This window comes from Miscanthus floridulus, chromosome 1 (assembly GCF_019320115.1).
Source record: "Miscanthus floridulus cultivar M001 chromosome 1, ASM1932011v1, whole genome shotgun sequence".
Lineage (NCBI taxonomy): Eukaryota > Viridiplantae > Streptophyta > Magnoliopsida > Poales > Poaceae > Miscanthus > Miscanthus floridulus.
Window position 1 is genome coordinate 38,601,036 of NC_089580.1, and position 14,239 is coordinate 38,615,274.

The window sequence follows — 14,239 nt, forward strand, 5'->3', positions numbered from 1 at the left end:
CACCATTTACATGGCATAACATGCGATAGCCGATGTGTTATCTTTATCCTACCTTGTAAACGGTTCTATGCGGCTTTTCAGGATAGCATCTACTTCTTCGGTTACATCATTATCCCACACCTTACATCATTTTACTTGTATTAACACGGTAGCCGGTGTTATCTCCATTATATCATGTCCTATACTCCAAATCATTCTATACAACTTTATACGTCTTATTGACGTGGTATGTAACAAAAATACATAATTATCATATCTGTTGTTCCATTCCTCGTCCCTTGATGCGTGGTATCCAACTTGTGATCTCTACCTCCTATCACTAGGGTACCATTTTCATTTTTTTCATATGTGAAGGGTAAACCTATTTCTCTTTTTTTTAATCAGGTAAACTTATTTCTCAAAACCGTGGAAAAGAAACCACCCCACATGGAGCACCAAGGCCTTGTTTAGTTGGCGAAATTTTTTAGAAAATGGTACTGCAGCACTTTCGTTGTTATTTGGCGATTAGTGTCTAATCATAGTCTAATTAGACTTAAAAGATTCGTCTCGTGAATTTCGTCTAAACTGTGTAATTAGTTTTATTTTTATTTATATTTAATGCTTCATGCTTGCGTCCAAAGATTCAATATGACGGAAAATCTTGAAAAATTTTGCAAAATTTTGAGAAACAGGCACCAAATGCAGCCGATCTTGGGGTACCTAGTACGGTGCCTTTGGGCAAGAGATATTCTGGGCATGGGCGCAATCTGTGGTACGAACACGGGAGGGGCATGCCAATTCACCTACTGGCTGCCTGCTTCCTGCTTTGGCTTTGCTTTAGCCCAGCGACCTTCTATAAAATGCTGTCCACTGCGGCTCACTCTGCTTCCCCTGATACCTTCACCCCCCGACTTTTCCTTCCCTTCCCTTCCCTTCCCCGCACGACGAGTGACGACGACCACCCCCAAACCCCACGCCGCGGAGCCGCACCAAATCTCACCCGCATCCTCTAGGGTTAGGGTTCTGCCCGCACCCGTGAATTTTGTTGCGAAATTTCTCATTTCCTGAGTTGAGAATCGCAGCTCTCCGCTCGGCTCGTTGGGGAAATCGGTTATTTTTCGTCCGGCCGTGTGTGGGCTCTCTGAAGCGTTTGTGCTGTCGGCTATTTCCCCCGAGGTTTTTAGGTAAGAATCGCGGCTCTCTGGAACGTTCGGGCTGGAATTTGGATCTTTTTTCTGACAGAAATGTTGCGGGTTTTTTTTGTGGGAAAAGGTTTAAAAAATCGCCTTCGTTTGTTCATCACGCGGCTGCGAAACTTTAGCCGGTGGTGGAAGTTTCGTGCCTCGGCGTGGCCCCCGTGCTCCGATTCCTGATCACCTGCGCGCACCCTATGAGCGCGGGGCGCGCGGGCTGGGGCTCCCGCTGCTCGGGCACGCGCGCGGGGTGCCCGTGTTAATGCCTCGGCTGTCCTGCAAGTTCGCGGACCCCGACAGCGTCGTTTCCTCAGCGCCGGCGGCGGTGCGCCGCGTGCGTCCAGACACGATGAGCTGCGGCAGCGACGGGTGCCGGGACGGCGGCAGCAGCGGCAGCGAGGAGTTCAGGCGGCCGCGGCCCAGCAAGGTCGCCGCTGATGATTCGGTGGCGCCCGCACGGAGCTCGGATGCCGCGGCGCCGGCGTCCTGGATCGACAGGAAGCTGCTTGTCGATCCCAAGATGCTGTTCGTTGGGGACAAGATTGGGGAGGGCGCTCATGGCAAGGTCTACAAGGGGAAGTAAGTAAATATGTTTTTGAGACGTGCATACCCGTGCCTATTTTTTCACATGTATGTCCAAGTCATAGCTACTTTATCAACTGGGATGATTTTGGAGTATCTGCTTTAGCTGCCGTTTTAGTTCTTCTCGAATTAAATGTGTGTTATGCACTAGACCCTTGCAAAAAATGGCTATTAGTATGCTTCAAATTAATTAGTCTCCCAGGGTGCCCAAATCCTCCAGCTGTCCTCCATCGGTTATAGTATCACGCAGATTCATGCCTGGTACTCAGTTCAGGCTTCCAATATTTTGTTGAGATTTTTAGCATGCAGGAGGATTTTTTTAATCCAAACATTAGTCATCAGCTGTGCCATCCTTTAGGACCTTGGAGGAAATGCTAGTCATGATGGCAGTAGAGAGTATACCTCCAACAATTTCCTCTCCAGAGAAAGACCAATCTGTCATAGATGACTGTTGGTACCATCTTCACATCTTGGTACCATCACAAGTTCAGATGACATTCTCTTCACATGAGGAAACTTGTGCCATCTAATTCATCATACTGTTTCCCTAAACTTATTCGACCAGTTTCTTTTCATTTGCCTTTTGTATATTTATTAAGTCATATCAGTAATCCTGTTTTTCTTGTATGCTTCAAATAGGTATGGTGATCAAATTGTAGCGATAAAGGTTCTTAACCGTGGCAGTACCCCTGAAGAAAAAGCAACACTTGAAGCCCGTTTCATTCGAGAAGTAAATATGATGTGTAAAGTGAAACATGAGAATCTTGTCAAGGTACTTCTTGGTCTGAATGTTACGCTTGTGTGGCTACACAAATTGTCAATTCTTTTGGGACCTCCTCACAACACTTTATGCACTCCTGCAGTTCATTGGAGCTTGCAAGGAACCATTGATGGTGATTGTTAGTGAGCTACTACCAGGGATGTCACTGAAAAGTTACCTGCACAGCATTCGGCCTAGCCAACTAGATACACACACTGCAATCAGCTATGCTCTGGACATAGCTCATGCAATGGACTGTTTACATGCCAATGGCATAATACATAGAGACCTGAAACCTGGTAAGGATGCTTAAGCTATTTGACTTTTGGCGTTCTATACTTTGATCCTTTAGTTGCAACTTTCGGGTCTCTGTATGTCGATTTGAGTGTGTTTTGTATTGCCAGATCTTTAAATAGATTATCTTTAGCCACTCAATTTTCAGTGAGGTGTTTGCACATCTACTTATATGTGTTGTCATTTTCCCCACTTTTGTAAGACCTACGGGATATGCATTTGAATATTCCCAAGTCTATATCAGCATGACAGCACCAGCCTTAGTTTCCTTCTCATGGTTCTACTTCAAAATGTTGCAATCTGTTTAGTCTTTTGCTTTGCTTCCTTGACCTTCTTGGTTCCTCTAGTAGTTGGTGTTTACGTTGCTTTAAATCCCCTATACTTATTTTATCGATATTTGTGCAGATAATTTATTGCTTACAGCAAATCGTAAGAAACTGAAACTTACTGATTTTGGACTTGCACGTGAAGAAACTGTGACTGAAATGATGACGGCTGAAACTGGGACTTACCGATGGATGGCCCCAGAGGTTGTGAACACTATTTTCTGCATTAACTTAAAGCTAGTGCAATTACATACTGAAACCAAAACCACAGAAAAAATTGCTCCTGTAGTAATGTGCTAGTCTGCTAGCTGTATCATCTTTTGATTGTTTTTGGTACCATTTATTTTAATAAAAAAAGGATACTCTGGTACTGATCTGTGCAAAGGGTAGCTCATATTCTTTCTTTATGTGATTGTGCAGCTATACAGCACAGTCACACTTCGACGTGGTGAGAAAAAGCATTACACAAATAAAGTGGATGTGTACAGCTTTGGCATTGTTTTGTGGGAATTGTTGACCAATAGAATGCCATTTGAAGGCATGTCGAATCTACAGGCTGCATATGCTGCTGCTTTTCAGGTAAGGATGAAAATACTGTTTCCCATACTTGCACAAGTTAGTAACGCCTTCTTTTGTGGATAAAACTGTTGACCTCTTACTACTAGATGCTATGGCCAAGAAATTGTTTGTGCTTGTATGCTTAAATTCCTCATTGAAGGACTTGCTTGGCTGCCTAAAGTGTGAAGGCTAAAATGTTAAACATTAAATGACAAAGAATTGTTTCCAAAGAAGCATTGTTTTGAATTTGATGTGTCATGGAAGGAAGTTTTGGAATTTCAAATTCTTAGCCTTATGTGTCGTGATGATGACTGGTCTGCTGAATTTGTTTTACATACATCGTTTGGAATTGAAGAACTAGGCGTTAACATATCGTGATAGTATCATCCAACTGGTTTACATAACATCAATGCCGCTCTTGAACAAATCTCTCCATTTTATCTGTAATACTTCGAACAAGCTCATACCTATAATGACCATTTTTTACATCATTTTTCAGTTGCAGTACACTGTTCTCGATTGCAGTCTACTGATGTCGTAATATCTTCTCTTGTTTATATCAACAGCAAAAGCGCCCAGCTCTCCCTGAGGAGACCCCCCAGGAGCTTGTGTTCATAGTACAATCATGCTGGGTCGAGGATCCTGCCATGCGACCCAGTTTCAGCCAGATCATCCGAATGCTTGAAACTTTCCTGATGACAATACCTCCGCCTCCGCTTTCAGAACCAAATGAAGACGAGTCGGAAGAAACAAGGTCGTCACTGAGCAGTAGGAGCTCCTCTGGCTCCTCGCTCGTTTCTCGTGCGACAAGCAAGCTCTTGGTCGTCCGCCACCTCTTCGCCTCAAAGAAGACAGGCAATGGGAAGGCGTGATGCGCCATGCCCTGAGACGTTTTCCTTCCGTGCTGTAAAGATGCTAGCCTAGGTGATGCGTAATACAAGAGGGAACTTGTTCAGTGTAGAGTAGCTGTTGTATTGATGATACAAAAGGAAAGTTGAAGCGCAACTTTTGCAAGCCATGTATAGCTCGCTGCTGCTTTACTGGAATCTGTCCATGCTTTGCCTTCGAGCATCCATTCCCTTCACTGCACTGCATGTCTGCATATTTGGCGCCACTGCAATGAAACGAATGGCAAATGATATCCAAATAAACCCTGACAGGATGATTTGTCAAAAAAAAAAAAACCTGACAGGATGGTTCTACGTTACAAGTCAATATAGAACATCAAACCATTTCTTTTATAACATGATGATATACAAAAGTGCTCACTGTTTACTTGTTTAATCAAAGATAATATTCACTTCATTATACTTTTTCAAAAGTTTTGATCATATATATGATCAGAAAGATAACATTAAAAGATTTATATTGGGTATATTGAGTTTTACGTTCTCGAATTTTGCGACTGCTGTTAGTAATGTAGAAAAATTTCCCCCAAAAATGCAAAAATGTAACACTTCTTATTCTTGTTTTAGGGCAAAATGTGAAAGTTGTTCAAAATTGCTCTGAATGTGAGAGACCTGTTCAAACGGGTCACCAACTGCGACCAGCGCAGGCTCGCAGGCGCAGCACAGCGCACTTGGGACAAGCGTGAAGGCACGCCGAGTCCAGCAAACAGCACCGTCTCAATCCCCACCCTCTTCCCGGCTCCGGCAGCCGCGCCACCATGGCTTCTCCTGCGGGGGCTAACAGCGGGGCCTCCTCCTCGAGGGGGACACCCTTGCCGTTGCCCTTCCCCTTCCCCGCTGCAGCGCACTTCCCCTCCCGCGGCGCCGGTCCCTTCCTGTCGCAGCACCATCAACCGCCCGCCGCCTCCGAAGGCGACGATGTATGTTTTGTATCCTGCTTGTATCTACTCCTGTGGGTTTGTTAGTGTTAACTGTTAAGATTTCCTTCGCCCAAGTTTGCTATATTCAACAAATCACAGTTAGTTGGTTTTGGCTTTGAATTTGAGTGCTTTTCCTTCTGAGCGTTGTTTATTAGCTTCTGATTTGACCTATACCCAGTAATGCATGGGATATCTCTTCTTATTTAGAGTAATAACAATGCATTTCAAGAGCTTGTATGATTCAAAGCTTCCAATGCAACGTGTGTCTGTTCATTCAGTATAAAGCTCTATAAAGGGGTACAAATGATATTGTAGCATTGTTTTTTAGTCATTAATTCGTTGCCGTCACATATTACACATGATGCAAGTTTCAATTTGCAAAGAATTGACTTTACTGGATAGACCTGGAAACTGGAAGCCCTAACAATCAGTGCTTACACAATGGTTTTATGGAATTTCAAGTGAATGTGAAAGTGATATATAACAGTCTCTATTCCTTGTGTGCAGAAAGCTTGTGGTAAATGTGGCCTGCCAATTACCGAGGCCTCCATTCGACCAAACTTGGGTATGGCTTTGAGCTGAGAAGTATCAACTAAGATATGTTACAGTCCATTCTATTGTGTTAACTAGCTTGGATGTTCATACCTATTATTTGGTAAATGTCATACTAGGCATTCTCCATATGAATCTCTTTAGCTGTAGCACCAACTGTTTTTACCTTTTGATAGTCGAGGATCAGAGATTAATGGTATATGTATAACTTTAAGATTCTTATCCATGGATTGAGTAATTTTTTGTCAAGACTAATGCCTGCCCGCCCTCACATCTACGTCCTTCTATGAGCACAAGCAACGATATGCACATACTAGATGTCTTCCTGTAAACTCTCCCAGTTAATGTTGTCCAGTCTGATTTTTGAAACTTCCTCAATGAAATCGATTCAGATCATATTTACCAGATATTTTGTAGCTTTCATGCATACCTGCCATCCCACATGTGATTCTTTTCTTAGCTTTTCATAGAATAGATGCAATTCATATATAACTGGTACTTTGTAGCTTCCATTTCATCCGTTTGTCTTTTGGGTATGTTTTCAGTTATTCGCCTTGCAGTTCAGGCATTCAAACGTGAAGAAGATTCAGCAAAGTCATTGAAAAGAAGAACAGACCGCCTTGAACTGGTATAAGCCCTTTTCCAGCTTATCAGTCACCCTTCAAATCCGGCAGCTATATTCGTTGCATGTTCTTAAATCCATTCTACCCTATGTGAGGATAAATGTGGCGACGATGATCCAAATCGAACTGAACTTGCTAGTAGAGGTAAAGGTGTGCAGTTTCCTTTTGCTGTCTTCGACCGGGTCATAATCAAGGTATTTTATCAGCAAGACAACTAAGCAGTGTCTGTCATTCCCTCTGTGTTGTGATTTCTGCAATAACTAGTGTGTGAAATGAATCTTTTCAGGGAAACAAGAGGACCCCGGAACGGTTTGTGGGACGTCAAGCAGTTGTGACAGCGCAGTGCTTAAATGGATGGTTAGAATAATTTCATCCTAACTGACCTTCCCGGAATCAAGCACAATGCTTATCTCACTACTTGAAAACCTGTAATTTTTTTCATGATCTATTGCTCGCTTATAACAGGTATGTTGTGAAGACTTCAGACAACGCAGAGTGTGTGAAGCTGCAATACTGTTCCTCACTTCCTTGGCAAAGGTTGCTGATGGCAATGGGCCTTCTGGTCTGGTCTCAAGCAACGCCCAAAGTTCAAGCTGGCTATGATGAGCTACACAGTACCGGTAGCAGTACCCAAGCCCCCCTGCAGCACCAGAAACACCTCTTCTGTTTAGGTTTACCTTGCCCCTTTTCTCTTTTTGTACCCAGGAGACACAGATCTTGTGAGTGTGACCAAAGAAATGTGAGTACCCTTAGCAGTGTTGGAGTACCTTTCTCCTTCCATTCCAATTGCGGAAACGTGTGACGTCACTGATTACGAGGAGTAGTTCTAGCCGTCTTCTGTCAGTAGCGGTATGGCCACGAGGAAAATCGTATGATTACGCGTTTAGTTCGGCAAAGTTTGCACCTGCAAACTTTGCATAGTGTACAATTCTCCACTGTAGCATTTCGTTTGTATGTATAAATTATTGTCCAAACATTGACTAATTAGGCTTAAAAGATTCGTCTCGTAAAGTTAAAGCAAACTGTGCAATTAGTTTTTGATTTCGTCTATATTTAGTATTCCATGCATATACCATAAATTTGATGTGACAGAAAATCTTTTTTTTTTGCATAGTGCACTTTTGAAGAAATAAAAGGGTCGAGGCCTTGTTTAGATTGCAAATTTTTACAATCTGGACACTGTAGCACGTTTCGTTTGTATTTGACAAACTTTGTTCGATCATGGACTAACTAGGCTCAAAAGATTCGTCTCGTGATTTACAACCAAACTGTGCAATTAGTTATTTTTTTTACCTATATTTAATGTTCTATGCATGTGTCCACAAATTGATGTGATGAAGAGAGAGTGAAAAAACTTAGAATTGGAAGGTGATCTAACAAGGCCCGAGAACACCAACAAATCTGGGCCAAACATGCCTTAGGCTAGCAGTTCACCTGTCAAGCAGGATCCTGGTTTCTTAACAACTTCCCGCCACGTGTCGCCTCCTGGGCCGTCCGATCGGTGTCGTTCCAGAACAATCTGCCTCCGAATCAACGGCGGGCTCTGACAAGCCGCTCGCGCCAGCCGCTTGTTCGCTATAAAGGCCTGCCCTCCGCCCAGGTCCAACCTCTTTTCTCTCTCCTCCTGCCTCCGCCTCCGCCTCCGCCTCCACGCCACGCCACACGCAGGATAGCGAGCGGGAGGGACGGCGGCGCCAAGCTAGGGTTTGATCCGGCCTCGCGGGCCAGGCTGCGCCGCCCCGCCGCCGAAGCCATGGAGAGGGAGCTGCTGGAGACGTTCGATGCGGCCAAGAAGGCTGCCGACGCTACGGCAGCGGACGGCGACTCGCCGGAGGCTGACCGCTGCCTCGACGCGCTGCGCCGGCTGCGCGGCATACGCGTCAACACCGACATCCTCGTCTCCACGCAGGTCAGCGGCCGCCCGCCTCGATTAGATTGATTGATTGTTTTGGTGGCGGAGAAATCCACTCTCGTCTTGTCGTTCCCGGCGGATGCGTGCGGCGGTGGCAATCTCACCGTGAGCGATATGGGTCTTGTCGCATTGAATTTGGGTCTCCTGTGGATATGGCTCGTCGAATCGACGGCCTGTTTCCCCTCTCTTTTAGGACGACGTCGGGGAGACGCGAAAAAACAGGGCCTTCGTTTGGAATTAGATCTAGTGGGTTCCTGTCCCTATTTGGGGTGGATAGGTATATGATACATTCTCCTTTTCTGCACAGTTTGCTGTTTTTTGTTAGAGAGCTCCCAGTTTTAGGAATGTTTGTAGGCAGGGGTAGGTGCTGGGATTTTTTAAATGACACAGTTCGTGCCTGATAGATATGCGTTGTGTTGAGGTTTGCCTCCTGAATTTGCTGAACTCTGTTGTGGCCGATATGGAAATTTCATCACTTTTTTTTGGGTATTTGGTTTAATCTTGACTGGTATTCTGCAAACAGTAGTAGACTAGTGGTGTTCCAGGCACCAACTTTTGTTTAGTCTGTGATTCAATATCATATTCAATCCACTGTCGGACATGAATCAGGCACAATGGCTTGTATTTGATTCAGTTTAAGTACAGGATTCTGATTTGGCGGGAAATAAGGTGAGGCAAACGGTTATTTTGTCGTGTGCGGATTTTGTGGAATCTAGTTGTAATGCACATTTTTGATGTTTTTGTTAGAGGGCTTCCAGTTTTAGGAATGTTTGTAGGCAAGGGTAGGTGGCTGGGATTTTTTAAAGGACACAGTTCGTGGCTGATAGATATGGGTTGTGTTGAGGTTTGCCTCCTGAATTTGCTGAGCTCCGTTGTGGTCGATATGGAAATTTCATCACTTTTTTTTGGTATTGGTTTAATTTTGACTTGTATTCTGCAAACAGTAGTGGACTAGTTAAAGGCACCAACTTTTGTTTAGTCTGTGATTCAAGTCAATCAACTGTTGGACATGAATGCACAATGGCTTGTATTTGATTCAGTTTAAGTACAGGATTCTGATTTGGCGGGAAAGAAGCGAGGCAAACGGTTATTTTGTCGTTTGCGGATTTTGTGGAATCTAGTTGTAATGATTTTCAGATAAAGAAGTTACTGGAGTCTAGTTGTTTTGTCGCGAAAGCTTGTGGAACATGAACGTTCAATGTGCCTAATACTGTTCCTTTTGCAGTATATAGTTACCTCTGATTTAGGAAGCCAGTTACTCGATTTGAACTTCTTTATATTTTTGGTAAAGCAAATGTTACTACATAGCATACATAGCATCCAATCCCCCCCCCCCCCCCCCCCCCCCCAACACACACACACACACCCATCAATTCTGGCAGGTAGAACTCGATCCATTTTTAACTAAATTCTTGAGTAAAACAAGGTTGCCACAAAAACATATCAGCTTAATACTAAGGTGTTGAGCTTATGCTTTCTATTTGGCCTGTTTACTGTTTGTTAAGACATTTATATATTGGTTCCAGTTTAGTTTTTTTATGCCGCTTAGTCCTTACATGCTATGTTTTTTTGTCAGGTTGGCAAACATTTTCGACCCCTTACTAAGCACCCTCACTCAGGCATCCAGGCAGTCGCTGCAGACCTTTTTGGGTACTGGAAAAAGGTTGTCCTTGAAGAGTCAGGAAAGAAAAATGGTGGCTCAGAGAATGAAAGATCAAGTGACTCTTCTGGAAAGGTTGAGAAGGTGAGGCCCATGAAGGTTGAAAAGAATTCTGCATCAGCAAGCATGAAGGTTGAGAAAAGAGATGTGGATGTTAGGGGTCAGAAGCCTGACAATGTCAAAGTTGAGAAGACCGCTAGCAATGGTTCCAGAACTCAATCTGTGAAGGTTGAAAGGGTATCCAAAGAAGTCAGTAGAACTCCTGATGCAAAGAAGCCAGCATCCACCCCCAGCGGTCCCCCAAAGCTTACATCTCTTGTCAAATGCAACGATCCTACCCGAGATAAAATCCGGGAACTACTTGCTGAAGCTTTTGCAAAGGTTTCCAGAGAGACTAGTAATGATGACCGAGATGAAGTGAGAAACATCTTGGATGAAGTTGATGGATGTGACCCATTCAGAGTTGCTGTGAAAGTAGAGTCTGCACTATTTGAGAGGCTTGGACGTTCCACCGGGGCTCACAAGACAAAATATAGGTCAATCATGTTCAACCTGAGGGCTGAAAACAACACTGATTTCCGGAGAAGGGTTCTTATTGGTGAAGTGACGCCAGAGGGGCTTCCAGACATATCTCCTGATGAGATGGCTAGTGATGCAAGGAAGCAAGAGAATATGCAGATTAAGGAGAAGGCTCTGTTTGAGTGTGAGCGGGGAGGAGCACCGAAGGCAACGACGGATCAGTTCAAGTGTGGCAGATGTGGTCAGCGGAAGACAACTTACTATCAGCTGCAGACTCGGAGTGCTGATGAACCGATGACGACATTCGTCACATGTGTGAACTGCAACAATCATTGGAAGTTCTGCTGAGTGGCAGCCTGCTAAAATATTTGCTTAGTTGTGCAGACCACCATTCTGTTGTAATGTGTGCTCTGTTAGTTAGCTTTGTGACTCAAAAGTTAGACAGGGCCGGCTGAACTCAGTTTTTTCGTAAGCTAGGAACCGTTATCCTCTTCCTCTGTTAGTCGCTCTTTGCGATCCTGATTCATTCAGTTTGTACTAGTTGAACGCATAAATGTTGTTGACTTGATTATATCATCAACTGTACCCTTAAGTTTTGGATGGCTATGTGGTTCATTGTAAATGTGATCGTGTGGTTGTTTTACAGTTGTAGTCATGTACTCATGTGGATGTTGGGTATTGTAGTATTTTTGACAGCTCTGTTCTTCGGATGTTCGGATGGAGTTAGAGTACAATCATGCCAAGTCAGATAATACTGATGGATTAGTGGTGCTCTGCTCCCATTTTGTTTCCATTGGTTTCGATGATGATCGAGATTTATATCAGATGGTGCATTGATGCTGTGATGCTCTGTCCCATTTCTATGCACCATGAAGCTACTTTGCACCATGTGTTCATGTCTGCTACGCTGCTCTGGGATTGTTTGCTTGCACAAAAAAAAATTAATTGTGTTGGGTTGGACACTTGGACTACTCTGCTGTCTGCTCTGGGATTGTTTGCTTGCACAAAAAAAAATTGTGTTGGGTTGGAACTTGAAGGATATTCGTAGAGCCTCTTTGGCAGGGCTTCTACAAGGGTTTCAGCTCCGACTCCTGCAGGAGCTGTGCCAAACGCCTGTTTTGGAAAGGGCTCCGTATGGGGAGCCGGTCAAGAGCCGGAGCCATTTTTTGTCTGCGCAGAAGAAGCCTAAAAAACGAGCTTCGCGTGGCTCCTTGCTGTGGGTTCACGTCGTCTAGTGCGAAGGAGCCGTTTTGCCAAACGTTTTACAGAACGGCTTCAGTTCCTCCAGAGGAGCCAGAACCGAAGTTATTTTCAGAGGAGCCAGAGCCCTGCCAAACAGGCCCGTAGTTTGACGTTGCTGCTTCCAGAAAAGGTGTGACAGGAAGAGTGGTGTCCCCTGGACTGGACAGCCGGCGGTGTGCTCGTGTGGAAACTGGAAACCCGCCTACTGGCTACTGAGTATATTCTTCCGACAAGAGAATAGAAGAGAAAAGAAATAAAAGAGAAGAGAACAAATCTGATGCTCTCGGCACGTTAGCTGAAAACGGTGCGGAGAGGAACTATAGCTGAAAACGGCGCAGAAGGAGCATATAGAGAACGAAATCTTACATGTAGAATATTACATGGCTTCCAACTTTACATTCAAGAGTGCCATTTGTATGGGGCACTGATCAAGGTGCCTATGATGGGCAGCGTTACAAGAAAACACAGTATGATACAGAATTAGAATTGAAAGCTTGATGAGCTAAAGCATTGGCCGTGGAGTTCATTGCCCTTGGGATTTTGTGAACTTTGAATTGGGAATCCTTCATAGCTTGCCAGAAGGTAGCAGTGATGCTTTTGATGTTCCAGTGAGGTGGATTGGAAGGATCAGTGGAGTTGTAGAAGTTTGCCATGATCTGGTTATCTGTGAAGAAGTCGTATGAGGTGGTGTTGAGCCTCTCTGCAACCAGGGTGATTGCTGCTGCTTCTGCCATTAAGACAGAGTCTGCGGAGGGGAGCTGTGCCTGAATGTAAAGGGCAAAGTTTGATGATTCCTGCTGATGTAGGATGAGGATTCCTAGCCCTGCCTTCCTTGTGTTGTGGCTGCTGTCAGGCTGTAATGATGCATCAGTGTAGCATCTTGTTCCTGAAAGGCTTGCCGGAATGAGGGTCGTGTGTGTTTGCTGCCTTGTTGGTTCCTCCGTGAAGGGTGGCGCTCTTTCATGACCTGCATTTGAAAAGTAGATACCTTGGCTGGTTTGTGCAGCTCGCCATTAGTTTGATATCTGCACGAGCCCTGAGCCCCTAATCATTAAGAGCAATCACGTTCACGCCCATGCCCATATTGTTTCAAACAAGGAATCAAGCTGACCACCTAAAATATATTTTTTCCATGATTTCAACGCCCATGCCTGCTCCAAACTAAAGAAAAAAAAATTGAATCGAACTTTTTATACTAGCCCTTTGGATTTTGGCTAACTTTTCATAAAAAATGGAACTTTCAACCAAACCCATTGATTCTAGGTTGAAAATTTAACTTTCCCAATCTTCTCACTTAAGTAATTGTTCCTTCTAAATCTATTTTTTTATTTATTCATTCAGCCCATAGTTATGTTTTTTTTTGCTTGAATTCTGTCAAACAAATCGAAAAGCGTGGATATTATTGCTTCGTTATGTCATAATTATCATACCTCTGAAAAGGGAGTTACTAGCGCCTGAACGTCCGGCGCAGCTTCAAATATCGGACGCTCAGCTCGCACGGCCCGCGCACGATCCCGTCGCGGTCGTGAGTGACGTCACTGCACCGGTCTCCCCTCCCTGTTCGCGCACGACCGCACGAGTTCCGATCCGCGGATGTCAGTCACAACCCAACCACTAGCGTGGGCCTAGCATGGTTTGCATGTCACACCTCTGGGTCCCAGTCACATGTCTCGTCTCTGGATGCGTGCCGTAGATGCATCTGCTGCCCTCAGACCCTCACACGGTCACCCACGGCGGCGCCTCAGCAGCTACAGGCGGCTGTGGCAGGTGGATCCTATTGCAAAATGTGCAACACTAGATCTATTTTGCAACATTCAGATGAAACACTTACAACATATGTATGGAACACTTGAAAACATACGCTTGCAACATACATGTATATGCAACATCTAGATCTACTTTTGTAACATCCAAATAAAAACTCTTGAACATACGTCTGAAACACATGAAACACTTAAAACATACACTTGAAACATACGTGTATAGACATTGCAACATGTGCGACATCTCGATATACTTTTGCAACATTCTGATCTACTTTTGCAACTTCGATATAAAACACTTGCAACATACCTCTAAAACACTTGAAACATACGGTTGCAACATGCGCTTTCAACGCAAAACATCTCTTTGTTGCTTCAACGAATGGAGGCTCGTCGGCATGGAGGTCACTGGTGTACTCGTCGGCGGCGCGGAGCTAGGCAGCGTCGC

The 14,239-nt window shown here is 44.4% G+C and overlaps 2 protein-coding genes across 2 annotated transcripts; both read left to right on the forward strand.

The window, feature by feature from the left end:
* The first annotated feature begins 869 nt into the window (after positions 1 to 869).
* Positions 870 to 4,708, forward strand: LOC136486817 (serine/threonine-protein kinase STY13-like). Its single transcript, XM_066483877.1, has 7 exons — positions 870 to 1,163; positions 1,252 to 1,751; positions 2,394 to 2,526; positions 2,618 to 2,813; positions 3,214 to 3,338; positions 3,555 to 3,713; positions 4,259 to 4,708. The coding sequence occupies exons 2-7, from the start codon at positions 1,435 to 1,437 to the stop codon at positions 4,562 to 4,564; spliced, it is 1,236 nt and encodes a 411-aa protein (XP_066339974.1). The 5' UTR covers positions 870 to 1,163; positions 1,252 to 1,434; the 3' UTR covers positions 4,565 to 4,708.
* Positions 4,709 to 8,310: 3,602 nt separating this feature from the next.
* LOC136486872 (transcription elongation factor TFIIS-like) lies at positions 8,311 to 11,481 on the forward strand. The gene is made up of 2 exons (XM_066483970.1): positions 8,311 to 8,604; positions 10,184 to 11,481. Exons 1-2 carry the CDS (start codon positions 8,449 to 8,451, stop codon positions 11,132 to 11,134), a joined length of 1,107 nt encoding a protein of 368 aa, XP_066340067.1. The 5' UTR covers positions 8,311 to 8,448; the 3' UTR covers positions 11,135 to 11,481.
* The last annotated feature ends 2,758 nt before the right edge of the window (positions 11,482 to 14,239 follow it).